Source organism: Siniperca chuatsi, linkage group LG17 (assembly GCF_020085105.1).
Source record: "Siniperca chuatsi isolate FFG_IHB_CAS linkage group LG17, ASM2008510v1, whole genome shotgun sequence".
Classification (NCBI taxonomy): Eukaryota; Metazoa; Chordata; class Actinopteri; order Centrarchiformes; family Sinipercidae; genus Siniperca; species Siniperca chuatsi.
This window is the reverse complement of record NC_058058.1, coordinates 1,795,474-1,809,229: the sequence shown is the minus strand read 5'-3', so window position 1 is coordinate 1,809,229 and position 13,756 is coordinate 1,795,474. Positions and strand designations below refer to the sequence as shown.

Here is a 13,756-nt window from a genome sequence, read left to right as displayed (position 1 = left end):
CACATGCAGCATTTGATAGATAGATGCTTTATTTACCCCCGGGGGGAAATTCTCATGTCACAGCAGCAGTACACGGGAAAAACCACACAAGAATAATGCAAAACAACAAATATCAAAGCACAAGTACTAATCATAAGAGTTAAAAGTACAACTTTTAAGCATTGACTTGAGATCATGGTAGTTCAGGTCTGACTTCGTAAACTGCTGTTATGAAAGAGTCCCATCTGTGGGGTTAATGCACTGCCCTCTAGTGTCAGACACCAGCAACTACAGTCTCAGTTGACTTCTTTTTTTTTACAGTAAGAAATAAGATTTATTGTTTTAAATCAGAGTAAGATGTCACAACTTTTAAAAGAGCAGAGCAGTTGTGTTATTTTGTACCAGGTATCACAAAACCTTTATATAAATGTTACAATAAATGCAGAAATGCATTTGCAGAATATTGTGTTTGTTCTGCTGTGTACTGGGAGACGCAACACTTGATATATGATAGCTGAGCGCTGGTAGAGCTGGCAGTAGTGAACTCATGCAGAAGGTTGTTGGTTTGACCCCATGATGAATGATGGTTGTGTTGCCATGTGTAACAAAGACACGAATGTGGCAACAATCTGCAAACACAGCAAAGAAATGAGACAAATCCATTTCCCAAAACAAGTTACTTTTATTTATAACAAAGGTTTTCAGCAGTCATAAACTACAGCAGGACTCTGTTAGGTGGTGTAGCCGAGTGAAGCGACACTGACATGGGAGGAATCAAGCTGAATTTGAAAGAACCGAAGCACCGATATTACTCTACGTGAATGGAAGCTGTGTTTGAGCAGAGCTCTGCACAGCACAGCAGGTTTAAAGGCTACAACTCTGCACACATTAGTAATTCATCCCCCCTACAAAATCAAAACAACACTGTATTTCAGTGGCACCACTTTATACCAGGACTATTTCATATTTCAGAAATGGCATAATTGCAAAAAAAAATAAAATAAATTCGACACAGCAGCTAATGTACCTAGCAGCCAAAGCAAATAGTAAGCAAATTGTGCTGATATAAAATCCAATGTTGCATCAAAATTGCATGACAAAGAGTGCCAAGGTAAAAAGATGAATGGCATAACTAAATGCTATGAATTTGAGGAAATTAATTCAGACTTTTCTGTACTAAAATACAGCTGCTCATCTGCCACGAACGACCCGGGTGCATCTCCCTAACTGACCGGAGTAGCCACAACAGCCTGTAACTGAGGTTCCTACTGCTATAATAAGCCACTGAGTCAGAGGAACTAAAGGAGAAGGCTGGCGATATTTTATATTTTTCATCTTGTCAACAGTCCCATGTGCAAACCAAACCAGCAGTGAACGTATCGACTAACAGGTGTTGGATCCGCACTGCTGCACTGGGAGACATGTTCCTTCGGCACCACGAACACACACCAGCCTGGACACAAATAAACTAATGCAAGGGTACAAAACTAATTTAACAAACTAATTAATTTACAGTTATTTACTAATTACTAATTTGTGCACGTGAATTATCAAACGTTTTACCCCGAATACCTGCCGGGCTTCAGTGTGCACATATTGCTGCAGACGCAAACTGCAACACTGAATAGAGACTTTGGGTTTCCTCCTGTATGTTGGACTGTCACGATGCGTCTAGTTTACTGTCTCTACTGTTGCTGTCTACATTTACTGCTTCTGACCGGAGACTGCCGAGTTAATCTTTTGTCACAGTGACTCCAACAGAATGGTTACTCTCCTGCATGGTTTGCCTTTTGTCAAATGTGTCTTTTCTGTGAATCTTTCACCACAAATTCATCAATTAAGTGTTTCTCGTCAGGGTTTCAACAAGCAGCTCTGAGGCTGGCTGCTCCTCTCAACACCACATTTATAGTAATAATAAATAATAATTTAAATTCTATGTTGCACTTGTCAGTGTATTAAATAAATGCTCTACAAGGTAAAAAGATCAAACAAATTAGAATTATGGCTTCTGACACATGACTGGCATTAAATCTTTTCCCACCAACATCCCAACTTTAGGTTTCTCCCCCGCGTCGACTCTCGTGTATTCACGACTTTCTTTAGAGCAAAACATCTGCTACAGACGGCTGCTGTTGTCAACAACACACTTATGATTTTTGACACGCGACTGTCTGGTGAATCGTTTCTCACAAACACTGCAGCTGAACGGTTTCTCCCCCGTGTGGACCGTCATGTGGCATTTCAGATGTCCCTTTTGTGTGAAACTTTTACCACAAACAGAGCAACTGAATGGTTTCTCTCCAGTATGGATTCTCATGTGCTGCTCTAAAGTCACCTTCTGACTAAAATGTCCGTTACAAACTGAGCAGGTGAACGGCTTCTCTCCTGTATGAACTCGGAGGTGGAGCACCAAAGGTCCGCTCTGTGTGAATCTTTTACCACAAATTGTACAACTAAATGGTTTCTCTCCTGTGTGACGCCTCACGTGTCTCTGCAGAGTCCCCCTCTGGCCAAATATTCTACCACACTCTGAGCAGCTGTATGATTTAGCTGCAGAATTACACCCCATATCATTTATAGGGACTACATCACTATTCAGAGTGTTAAAATCTGACTGAGGTTCTCTGATCTCCATCCAATAATAATTCCTGTCGTCAGTCTCGGGTTCAGAGGAGTGTGAAGTCTTGTCACGAGGAGCTGGTTGTAAATGATTATCTGGATTAAAGTTCCTGGCTGGTTCTGGTCCTCCACAGTCCTCTCCATCGGCTTCTGGTTTCAAAAGCTCTGCATCTCTGTTCTCTTCAGTTTGGCTTTGATGAAGCTGCGAGGACTGAGGTTTCTCTTCATCATCATCATCTTCTTCACTCTTCACAGGAGCGAATGGGAACTCGGTGATATCGGCCTCCTCCAGCCCTCGAAGCTGCTCTCCCTCCTGACTGGTCCAGAGCTCCTCCTGCTCCTCTTTAATGTGTGGCGGCTCTGGGTCCTGGTCCAGACTGGGGCTCCACTCCTGCTGCTCGGGGGGAACCTCTTCTGTCCTCACCGACAGCTGCTGGACGTCTGTGGAGACAAACACACACATTATGAAAGATGAGTTTATGTTAACCCAATATTAATACTATATATTATGTTAATGAGAACAGTGATGTGCAGGAGGACATTTCATTTACTAAAGAAAAGAAATTCAGAGAAATTTTTTGTAATTCTGACAAAATATTTGCCTTTATGTTAAAACATCTTATAATCATAAGAAAGCTAATTAGGAGATCTTTCTTTCTCAGAACGTAGATCGAGAACGAGCCAGCTCTTGGTCAGACTGCCTACTATTCTAATTCCCCATTAACAATCAGAAAACAGGACTTCTTCCTCTCCAGTGTTCCCGCTTTTAACTTTTATCTTAACAGACGGAAGCGTCGGCAGTGTTTGAACGATCCTGGAGCTGCTTGGACGGAGGAACCACTGCGCCTGAATTATATTCGCCACAATAACAGTTTCTAGTCTTTCATTGACTTTGTGACGATGAGGTTTGCCTCGTCTCGTCGCTGAAGAGGATTACTGTGCTTCTGTCACTTGGCCTACCATCGCTGATATAAACGGGGTGGACAAAATAATAGAGCACCCGTCAGTATAAGCAATACGATTCATTACCTCTCTAAAACAGTTTCAACAAAACTCCCCATTATAGCCTTCATGATTGATTGTAAGTTGCATTAGTTTTAGCTAGGTGTACCCAATTAACTGGCAACTGAGTGTATCTTTGCACAGCTGTGTTGTATTGCATATGATGTATAAAGACTTTCAATGTCGTGTCCTTCATTTCTTGTTTTGTTGCATTTATTATTTTAAGTAGTTCTTTATCTGTTCGCCACGTCTTTAGTCCGTTTCGTGTGCTGCTGTAAGAAACGAGCCCTCAGTATTGAGTGTTTACTGCAGTGACAGCAGACACTGCAGGTGTTCATGTCACCTGTCGATATTTAGTTAACCCAGCAGCAGCAGCAGCGGAAGAAGTATTCAGTTCCTTCACTAAAGTAAAAGTACCAGTACAGCAGTATAAAATACTTCACGACAAGTAAAAGGCATGCATTCAAAAACTTTCTTGAGTAAAATACACTAGAAGTATTATCAGCCAAATGGACTTTAAGTATCAACAGTAAAATGTGACTGTTCTGTTATTATATCTGGCATTATTGTCAGCAGGCTGAGGTGGAGCTCGTTTGAACTTTATTCATGTTAGAAAGCACTGATTTAATCTTTAGCAGTGCATTGTATTTTATAAGGTTATTACATGTTTTCCTCATGTAAAATCTTAATATATGAAACATGTAACAAGTAACTTCAGCTGTCAAATAAATGTACTGCAGTATAAAGCACAATATTTCCCTATGAGAAGTGCTGAAAGTGTAAAGTAGCTACAAGTTCCTGAAGGCCTTCAGTAGTAATGCTGAGTAGAACAGCCGGCTCTAGCTGACCGAGGCAGGCAACAGCGAACCTGCTCTCTGCGGCGTCGCGTCCGGTCTGGAGGACACGTCCAGCAGCCTGCGGCGGCGGCCCAGCTCCTCTTCATACTCGGTTATTGTTTTCTCGAAATGTCCGAATATCTCCTCGACAGCCGCAGTTAGCCGCTGGTTGATAAAAAGCTTCAGACTCTGAAGTCTGGACATCTTTCACAGAGTCAAAGCGGAGGACAGGCAGCAAAGTCCCCGAGCTCGGCCTCTCTGCTGGGAATGGGATTCAGCGTGGCTCCTCGGCCCGCCGCAGCGTCAGGTCTGCCATAATGACAACGATCACTTCCGGGGAGAGTTTACAAAATAAAACAAGCAGTGTACAAACATATAATCAATAGTTTACATCGCATTATAATGTAGCTACAGGCAGATTTATTAATCATAGTGCAGACAACCACAACTTCACCTATTAAGACATATTATTACATCTGTGTCATATTATATTGTCATTCATTATCTGTTAATATACCATAATACAGTTAGGGATGCTTGTCAGGCGGACAAATACATCAATAAACACTTAAATGTCCTTATATCTGCTCACAATCTCATTACAGTGTGTTATACACCATTTATTATATGTTTATACACAACTTATGAATTGTTACAAACAATATGTGTTTATTAATAATATGGAGTGATCTAGAGAGTCAACAAATAAAAACAATTATATATATATTATATATATACATAAACAATTACTCAAAAACAACAAAACATGTCCAAACTACACAGGTGATAGACAAAGAGGTTCATTTTACTAGTTTAGTTGTTTGTTTTTTGCATTTAATATAACTTTCCATATGTCTTTGTGCTAGTATAATATTACACAAACACACTGAATCAAATGAAATCATTTTTAAATTCAATGTCAGCACATTAATCTGTCTCTGCGTTCCTCCAGAAACCAATCAGCAAGCTTACTCAGCACTTGTTACTGAAGTTTTCCACCAGAGGGCAGCACACAAACACAGATAAACCAGCAGCTCAGTCCAATGGGTCCAGAACCAGGAACTCCTTCATACATGGGTAAGTTGCTTGTTTTGGCTGCTGAAGGTTTCACATGACCCTGGATTTGTCTTTAAAGATGGATTCAAATTTACCCTGAGTTCATGGCAACGACTTTTTAAAGGATAAGGTTGGTGTTATTCTGTATTTTACTTCTCAACAAATCCCATACGGCAGATCCAAACAACACGTCAGTCCGTCTCTCAGCACTGTCTGACTTCCTGTCTGCGGCTCTCAGCTCCGAGCCAGTTGGTTCCTGCTGAAGACGTAAATCTTCACAAATACATAGTTACATGTTTAAAAAAGGCTCAGTAATTTTCCAGCTGCTCGCTGTAGTTTTTATCAAACAAACAGTGCAACAGTGCGGCTCACTGCTGTGATTTTAATAGTTTTAGTAGTTTCTGGACAACAATGGAGCTCTGTGGCTCAGAGGAAGAAGACACATCAGGCTGTGACACACACACACTTACATACACATACTGGTTAGTAGGATCAATGAACCCATATCAAAACATTATGAGCAACTTTTAATGTCACACATAATGCTCTATTACGCACTATACAATTGTAGAAAGCAATAATAAACATCTTCTCTTATGACATCCATATTCACAACCAATGAAGCATGTGTAAATGATGCATTAACATGTACATCTAAACACAAATAAGGACCTCATTTATAAACAGTGCTGAGTCACTTCATCTAACAATATGAAACGTAAAGCCTGTTTATCGTCAGGTCTGTTACCAGAGCACTTAAGAGAGTACTCCTCTGATTTACAAAAACTCAGCGTACGCAGAGCAACCTCAGCTGTTTGTTCTCCTTGACAGGATCCTGAAAATCCCTTTTATACAACATTAATACATATTTATTGTGGAATGTACTAACATGATGAAAACACTTACGTACAGGTCTGTATAAGATGCAGATTCATTTTCAGCAAAAAAGGAACATGTATAATAATGCCCAATAGTTTTGAGGTAATTAATAGTGATTAATAATAACCTGTTAATGTTTTATATATCATAGTGTGGTATAGTGTGTTATGAACCATTTATTAATTGTTTATATAATGCTTATAAGTGCTAAATAGGGGAGGTAATATCAAGTGTTACCAGGGAGGTGGACTGTTTGACTTTTAGGAGGAAAACTGTGTGTGTGTGTGTGTGTGTGTGTGTGTGTCCTCAGTGAACTGTATCAGTCTCTACAGTAGCTTCCAGCTGCAGCAGGCAGTTCAGTTTCTGTTCAGTCTGACTGAGGGAGGTTTTTGTACGACGCTTTTTCACTGTGTGAACACATACTGACTGTTGATAGCATGATAACTCTGACAGTAGTAAACTGCTGCATCTTCAGCCTGGACTCCACTGATGGTCAGAGTGAAGTCAACTCCATTCCCTGCTCCACTTCCACTGAATCTGGAGGAGATTCCAGAAAATCTGTCTGATGTTCTGTAGATCAGAAGTTTAGGAGCTTCTCCAGTTTTCTGTTGGTACCAGGCCAGTAAATATTGTGAACCAGAGAATTGAGTAACTTTTGGACTGGCCTTACAGTCAATAGAGACTCTTTGACCCAGCTGCACTGCTTTGGCTGCTGGCTGAGTCAAGACAACATTTTGTCCAACAGACCCTGAGGAGAGAGAAGCAACACGGGACATGAGACGGTGAGGTGAAACTCAGCTACACTCCAAATGATTTTCACATCACAGAAAAATGATTTTCCTCACCCTGAGTGAAGCAGAGGAGAGTCCAGATGAGGACGGAGAGCAAAGTCATGTTTTTGATGAGGAGGATTTCTGTGGCTTCTGTTGTCATGAAGGACAGCTGTCAGTCATCCAGTGTTCAACTCTCAGGACTATAAACTCTCCCAGAGCACTGGAGCATGGTGCTGCTGATGCAAAGTGGCTCTCTATGGAAATGCTCTGACTGACTCCAGCAGGGACTTGGATTACTCTGACGATGCTGTTTCTCAATGGATTGATACATTTACCAAAGTATTGATTAATAATGTGTCAGTGATCATAAAAATTTCACATTTACATGAAGGAAAAAACATATTAAAATATGATTAATTGTGAAAATGGTGTCCTTGTTTGAACAATTTAATATGAAATTGTTAATTATTTTAAAAACAGGAAGTGTTGATGTTGAGTTTGTTGTGTTCAAAGTCAGAGAGCCGTGTCTCTCTGCAGTGAGAGGTTTTTGTACGACAACTCAATCAGTTTGTATCACTGTGGAGGACTTTTGGTGGAGGAACCAGACTGGATGTTAACTGTAAGTACCCTTAAACTTCTACATGAACTCAAATTGAATATTTATTCAGTTTTTTTACATAATAAAAATATGCTTTACGTGAAGGTTTTGGCTGATAGTTGAAATGCAATATTATTGCAGTGACCATTACTTCACTGTAATGCCGGCAGAATTCTGTCTGATGAAGAAACTCTTTAGTTACACTTCACATTTTAAATTTGACAGTTTGTACATTCTTATTATTTTAAATATAATTTTGTCCTCAGAAAATTTTTAAAAACTGACTGAAAGAAAATGTTTTTAATTGATTTAAATGTAATAAATATCAAATTTAAGCTGAAGATATCAACCAAGTATTTATTTAGTGAGTGTTTTATCTGGAAACATTGCAAGTGTTTTACAAAATCTTCCTCCCAGACTGATTAATTCACATCCTCAGTATAACCCATGAATAACACGGTACCACTGCAGCTGGTTTAACCACATGCTGTATTAGTAGGATTCATTTTACGAGTTGGAAAAAGCATTTCAGCACTTAAAAAGTTTGTTAGTAGTGAAGTCTGCCTTTAGTCATGGTTCAGTAGAGATGTCTGCTTAAAAGTGGAGAAAAAACAAATCTGAAAGTTTTGTAGTTTTTTCATATCGTGTAATTATTGAACACTGATGTTTAAGTTTTCCGCTTTCAACTTTTGATCTTTAGTACTGAAACATGTCTGTTGCCATGGTTCAGCAGTGATGCCTGTCTGTTGCCATGGTTACTGAGCTCGGAGAGGGAAGTGAAACAACGAAGATCAGTTTTATCCAGTCTGAGGAAGACCACCTGAACCAGCAGCCTCCTCTGCTGCAACCAACAGGGTGGAGTTTATTTCCTCTTTGTATGATCTTTCTTCATATTGTCTCTCTGTCTCCTCCTCCAGTGGGTCGAGTCGTCCCCATCCTGACGGTGCTGCCCCCCTCCAGCGAGGAGCTGCAGCAGGGGAAGGCCACGCTCATGTGCCTGGCCAACAAGGGCTTCCCCTCAGACTGGAGTCTGGCCTGGAAGGTGGACGGCAGCAGCAGCAGCAGCAGCAGCAGCTGGGAGGAGAGCAGGAGCCCCGGGGTGCTGGGGAAGGACGGCCACTACAGCTGGAGCAGCACCCTGAGGCTCCCTGCAGACCAGTGGAGGAAGGTGGGCTCTGTGACCTGTGAGGCCACCCAGGGCTCCCAGACTCCGCTGTCAGAGACGCTGAGGAGAGACCAGTGTCCCCAGTCCTGACCTGACTCACTGGGACTCTGCTACTGGTTTAACTCTGATACTGCTCTCACTCTGCACTCTGCAACTGTCTCTCTCTTTTATTTGACATGTTTCAATAACAATATTTACTAGCTTGTTGCAATGTTTCAATATTATTTCACTGTTTCCAGATAATAAAGACGTTTTCATCAAATCAGTTGGTTTAATTTTTTTTAAATCAAAGTGGCTGAATGAGTTTCTTTAAATGGTAACACTGACTGTGTGAAATCCAGAGAAAAACTGAGCTCACAAAAATGTTGTAATTTCTCCATGATGACTTTAGAAAGAATGAGTAACATTACATAATTTATATCCATAGCTACTTTATATTAAGAGACTTTATACAGTCAGACAAAACTCGTCACTATTGTTTGATTAGTCCAAACCAGTGATGGTTGTAGTATGAGGCCGAAATGTTTTGCCACAATCTATATGAATGCCTTCATGACTGAAACTATATTCTGCTATAGTCATTACAGATTTTCTGTAATAATAAACCTTTGGAACAAAATCACATGGTAGGAAAACTTTAATCTAATCATTGAATCATCTCTTTTAATTAAGTATGAAAAATATTTTAAACATCTGAAATAAAAAGCAGAATATCATCAGCATAGAAAGACACAAAACGAATGTGATCCTCATTTTAACCCTGGAAATATTTACATACTGCTTCTGCTGAAGAGTTCAACCGCAAAGACAAATAAAAGAGATGACAAAAGGAAAGAATTAAATTTTTACTGATTTACATATTACATACACACATACATACAAACATACATATTATACACACACACACACACACACTCACACACACACACACACAGTAAATATAGTATATTTAAAGATGGGTGACAACTGACAGGAAAAGGCAGCATGAAGTGTGTTAGTATGGAGTCAGGCCACCATGAGTCTCCAGAACAGCTTCAGTGCTCCTTGCCAAGTCTGTGGAGCTCTACTGGAGGGATGAAAACCTCCTCCACAAGATGTTCCCTCAGTTATATATACAACCTTTATTAATCAGGTAATCTGACTGAGATCAGACAGACCTGAGTACAGCAGGTAGAGAGAAACACAAACTAAAGGATATACAGCATCAGAGACAGTCACAGACGTCACTACACAGATCTGAAGATGAAAGTTTATATTATATCATTTGGTCGTATGGAGATGGTGGTGGAGAGCGTTGTTATACATGCTGGTCCAAAACCTTCCACAGGTGTGAAACTGGGTTGAGATCTGGTGACTGTAAAGGCCGGAGCATTTTATTCACATCATTTTCATCCTCACCAAACAGTTCAGTGAGCCCTGGTGCACAAAACATCTGCATTTGATATGTTTCTCCACTCTCTCATTCAGCTTTTTCCTGTATTTATATATTTATTTATACTACCTGTGTAACCATCACAGAATATATGTACAGTGGTGTGAAAAAGTGTTTGCCCCCTTCCTGATTTCTTATTTTTTTGCATGTTTGTCACACTTAAATATTTCAGATCATCAAACAAATTGACTAAAAAAATATTAGTCAAAGATAACACAAGGAAACACAAAATGCAGTTTTTTAATGAAGGTTGTTATTATTAAGGGAAAACAAAATCCAAACCTACATGGCCCTGTGTGAAAACGTGATTGCCCCTCCTGTTAAAACATAACTTAACTGTGGTTTATCACACCTGAGTTAAATTTCTCTAGCCACACCCAGGCCTGATTATTGCCCCACCTGTTCTCAATCAAGAAATCACTTAAAAAGGACCTGCTTGACAAAGTGAAGTAGACCAAAAGATCTTCAAAAGCTAGACATCATGCTTAGATCCAAAGAAATTCAGGAACAAATGAGAAAGAAAGTAATTGAGATCTATCAGAGTGGAAAAGGTTATAAAGCCATATCTAAAGCTTTGGGACTCCAGCGATCCACAGTGAGAGCCATTATCCACAAATGGCGAAAGCATGGAACAGTGGTGGACCTTCCCAGGAGTGGCCGGCCAACCAAAATTACCCCAAGAGCGCAGCGACGACTCATCCAAGAGGTCACAAAAGACCCCACAACAACATCCAAAGAACTGCAGGCCTCACTTGCCTCAGTTAAGGTCAGTGTTCATGACTCCACCATAAGAAAGAGATTGGGCAAAAATGGCCTGCATGGCAGAGTTCCAAGACGAAAACCACTTCTGAGCAAAAAGAACATTAAGGCTCATCTCATTTTTGCCAGAAAACTTCTTGATGATCGCCAAGACTTTTGGGAAAATACTCTGTGGACTGACGAGACAAAAGTTGAACTTTTGGAAGGTGTGTCCCATTACATCTGGCGTAAAAGAAACACCGCATTTCAGAAAAAGAACATCATACCAACAGTAAAATATGGTGGTGGTAGTGTGATGGTCTGGGGCTGTTTGACTGCTTCAGGACCTGGAAGACTTGCTGTGATAAATGGAACCATGAATTCTGCTGTCTACCAAAAACTCCTGAAGGAGAATGTCCGGCCATCTGTTCGTGACCTCAAGCTGAAGCGAACTTGGGTTCTGCAGCAGGACGATGATCCAAAACATACAAGCAAGTCCACCTATGAATGGCTGAAGAAGAACAAAATGAAGACTTTGGAGTGGCCTAGTCAAAGTCCTGACCCGACAGCACTGTAAAAGACTCATCGCAAGTTATCACAAACGCTTGATTGCAGTTGTTGCTGCTAAGGGTGGCCCAACCAGTTATTAGGTTTAGGGGGCAATCACTTTTTCACACAGGGCCATGTAGGTTTGGATTTTGTTTTCCCTTAATAATAACAACCTTTTTTTAAAAAGTGCATTTTGTGTTTACTTGTGTTATCTTTGACTAATATTTCAATTTGTTTGATGATCTGAAACATTTAAGTGTGACAAACATGCAAAAAAATAAGAAATCAGGAAGGGGGCAAACACTTTTTCACACCACTGTATATTTCATGATGTCTTGTTAATTATTTGTTTCATTTGGGCGATTTTGTTCCATAAAGCTTGAAAAAAAGCATCAGGTATGTGGAGAGGGAACCTTGAGCTCAAATAGTCTCATCAGTTTGAATTCTCTGCTTACTTGTGTTAAATTCTGGTTCCTTCTTGACTAATTCAGTATTCTCAGTGAGTCTGAAATAACAGGTCACCTCAACAAATCAGTCAATGATTAAACATTTTCTCCAGAACAAATGATTCAGAGTTTTGTGTTACAATTCCTTGTTGAACCATTTTTTTCCTGATTGAAACTTTGCTGTAAAACCGTGTTTGAGTAAACTGTAACAGTGTGATAATGTCTCAAACACTGGTAGTCAGTAATAATAAAATACTCTGCTGAATTCTATGAAAAATATTTCCACAATAAAAATATAACTTTTTAAGACAATCATGAGTTTTCTTTTAGAGAAGCTTCTAATGTTTTAGTTTCAGTGCAGCTGTTGAGTCAGATCAGTTCCTCTCCAGCTGAGGGAGGTTTTTGTACGACGTTGTATCACTGTGTGAACGGGAAGCTGCTACTCTGCTGACAGTAGTAAACTCCTGAATCTTCAGCCTGAACTCCACTGATGGTCAGAGTGAAGTCAGTCCCAGATCCACTTCCACTAAAACGACCTGGAACTCCAGAGTGACGGTTTGTAGCTTCATAAATCAGGAGTTTAGGAGCTTCTCCAGGTTTCTGAAGGTACCAGCTCAGCCAGCTGTAACCATAACTATGAACACTCGTACTGGTTTTACATCTGAGAGAGACAGTCTGTCCTGGAACAACAGACTGAGTTCCAGGAGACTGAGTTACGACGATTTGTCCTGATGAACCTGGAAAACATGAAAAAGAGGAGAAGGGTTATTGAGACAAATCCAGCTTGGAGAAAGATGATCAGCATCCAAACAGAAGAGTCTCATTTCTTTAACATGGAGAATAGATGGAAGAAGGTAAATGCTGCTCGTCTCAGTGTCTCTCCATCACAGCAGAACATCATTGTGGTGAACCTGGTTGCATCCTGAAGCAAAGTTTTCAGAAGCGTTAGTATTTAATTGCTGTCATTAGTAGAGAAAGTTACAGTAAACGTCTACATCGACTGCAGAGACATGTTGACTTCTGTGTCACAGTGTTTAACTGGTTCAGTCCTTATCTGTCAGGCAGACATGATGTTGTCTCACTTGGTCAACATTCATTAGCTACGGTCAATTATAATGTTAGCGTCCCCCCAGGCTCCATCCTGGGTCCTCTGCTGTTAAGACTTTCCATGCTGTGGTTGGTTAATAGTAGGAGACATGGAATTACTTGTTATGTGTAGATGATAAACAGCTGTGCAGTACGTTATAATCACAGCAGGAGGAAGTATTCTAGGAAATCAGTAACCTTTATTTAAAAATTGTCTATTAATCACTATTACTTTGATTTGGTTTGGTACAGAAACCTATCTTCTGTCTATCTGCTGGTCCAGGAGGTGAAAACAGGATTTTCATTATCTATATAAATTATAAAAATGCTAGTCTTTGAAGCATATAAAAATATAATATTTTAGAAATGAGTTTCTCTGACTCAGGACATTATTATTAGTCTAAAGTATTGCTGCTCTTTTTGACCACAGCTGCTTGTTAATTGATAGCTCATGCTGCTGCCGGTGCTGGTGTTATCTCTCTATTAGGGTCTATTCAATTCAATTCAATTCAATTTTATTTATATAGCGCCTATTCATAACAGAAGTTATCTCATTGCGCTTTTCCTATAGAGCAGGTCTAGATCGTACTCTTTATAA

General features: G+C 40.0%; 2 protein-coding genes and 1 gene segment (V, D, J or C); 2 read left to right on the top strand and 1 right to left on the bottom strand.

The window, feature by feature from the left end:
• LOC122864546 (zinc finger protein OZF-like) overlaps positions 1-13,756 on the top strand; it is a 66,865-nt gene that overhangs the window by 27,984 nt on the left and 25,125 nt on the right. The window lies entirely within an intron of this gene.
• LOC122864578 (gastrula zinc finger protein XlCGF49.1-like) lies at positions 638-10,412 on the bottom strand. Its single transcript, XM_044172151.1, has 3 exons — positions 10,409-10,412; positions 4,469-4,473; positions 638-3,039 (listed from the first exon to the last, which is right to left on the bottom strand). Exon 3 carries the CDS (start codon positions 2,612-2,614, stop codon positions 2,096-2,098), a length of 519 nt encoding a protein of 172 aa, XP_044028086.1. The 5' UTR covers positions 2,615-3,039; positions 4,469-4,473; positions 10,409-10,412; the 3' UTR covers positions 638-2,095.
• Positions 5,465-9,169, top strand: LOC122864611. The segment is given in 2 exon segments: positions 5,465-5,513; positions 8,660-9,169. Coding segments are annotated over 2 exon segments (372 nt in total).

Bases quoted from the DNA above. Each gene is read 5' to 3' on its own strand.
- LOC122864578 (XM_044172151.1), bottom strand. From the start codon at position 2,614: ATGGAGATCAGAGAACCTCAGTCAGATTTTAACACTCTGAATAGTGAT.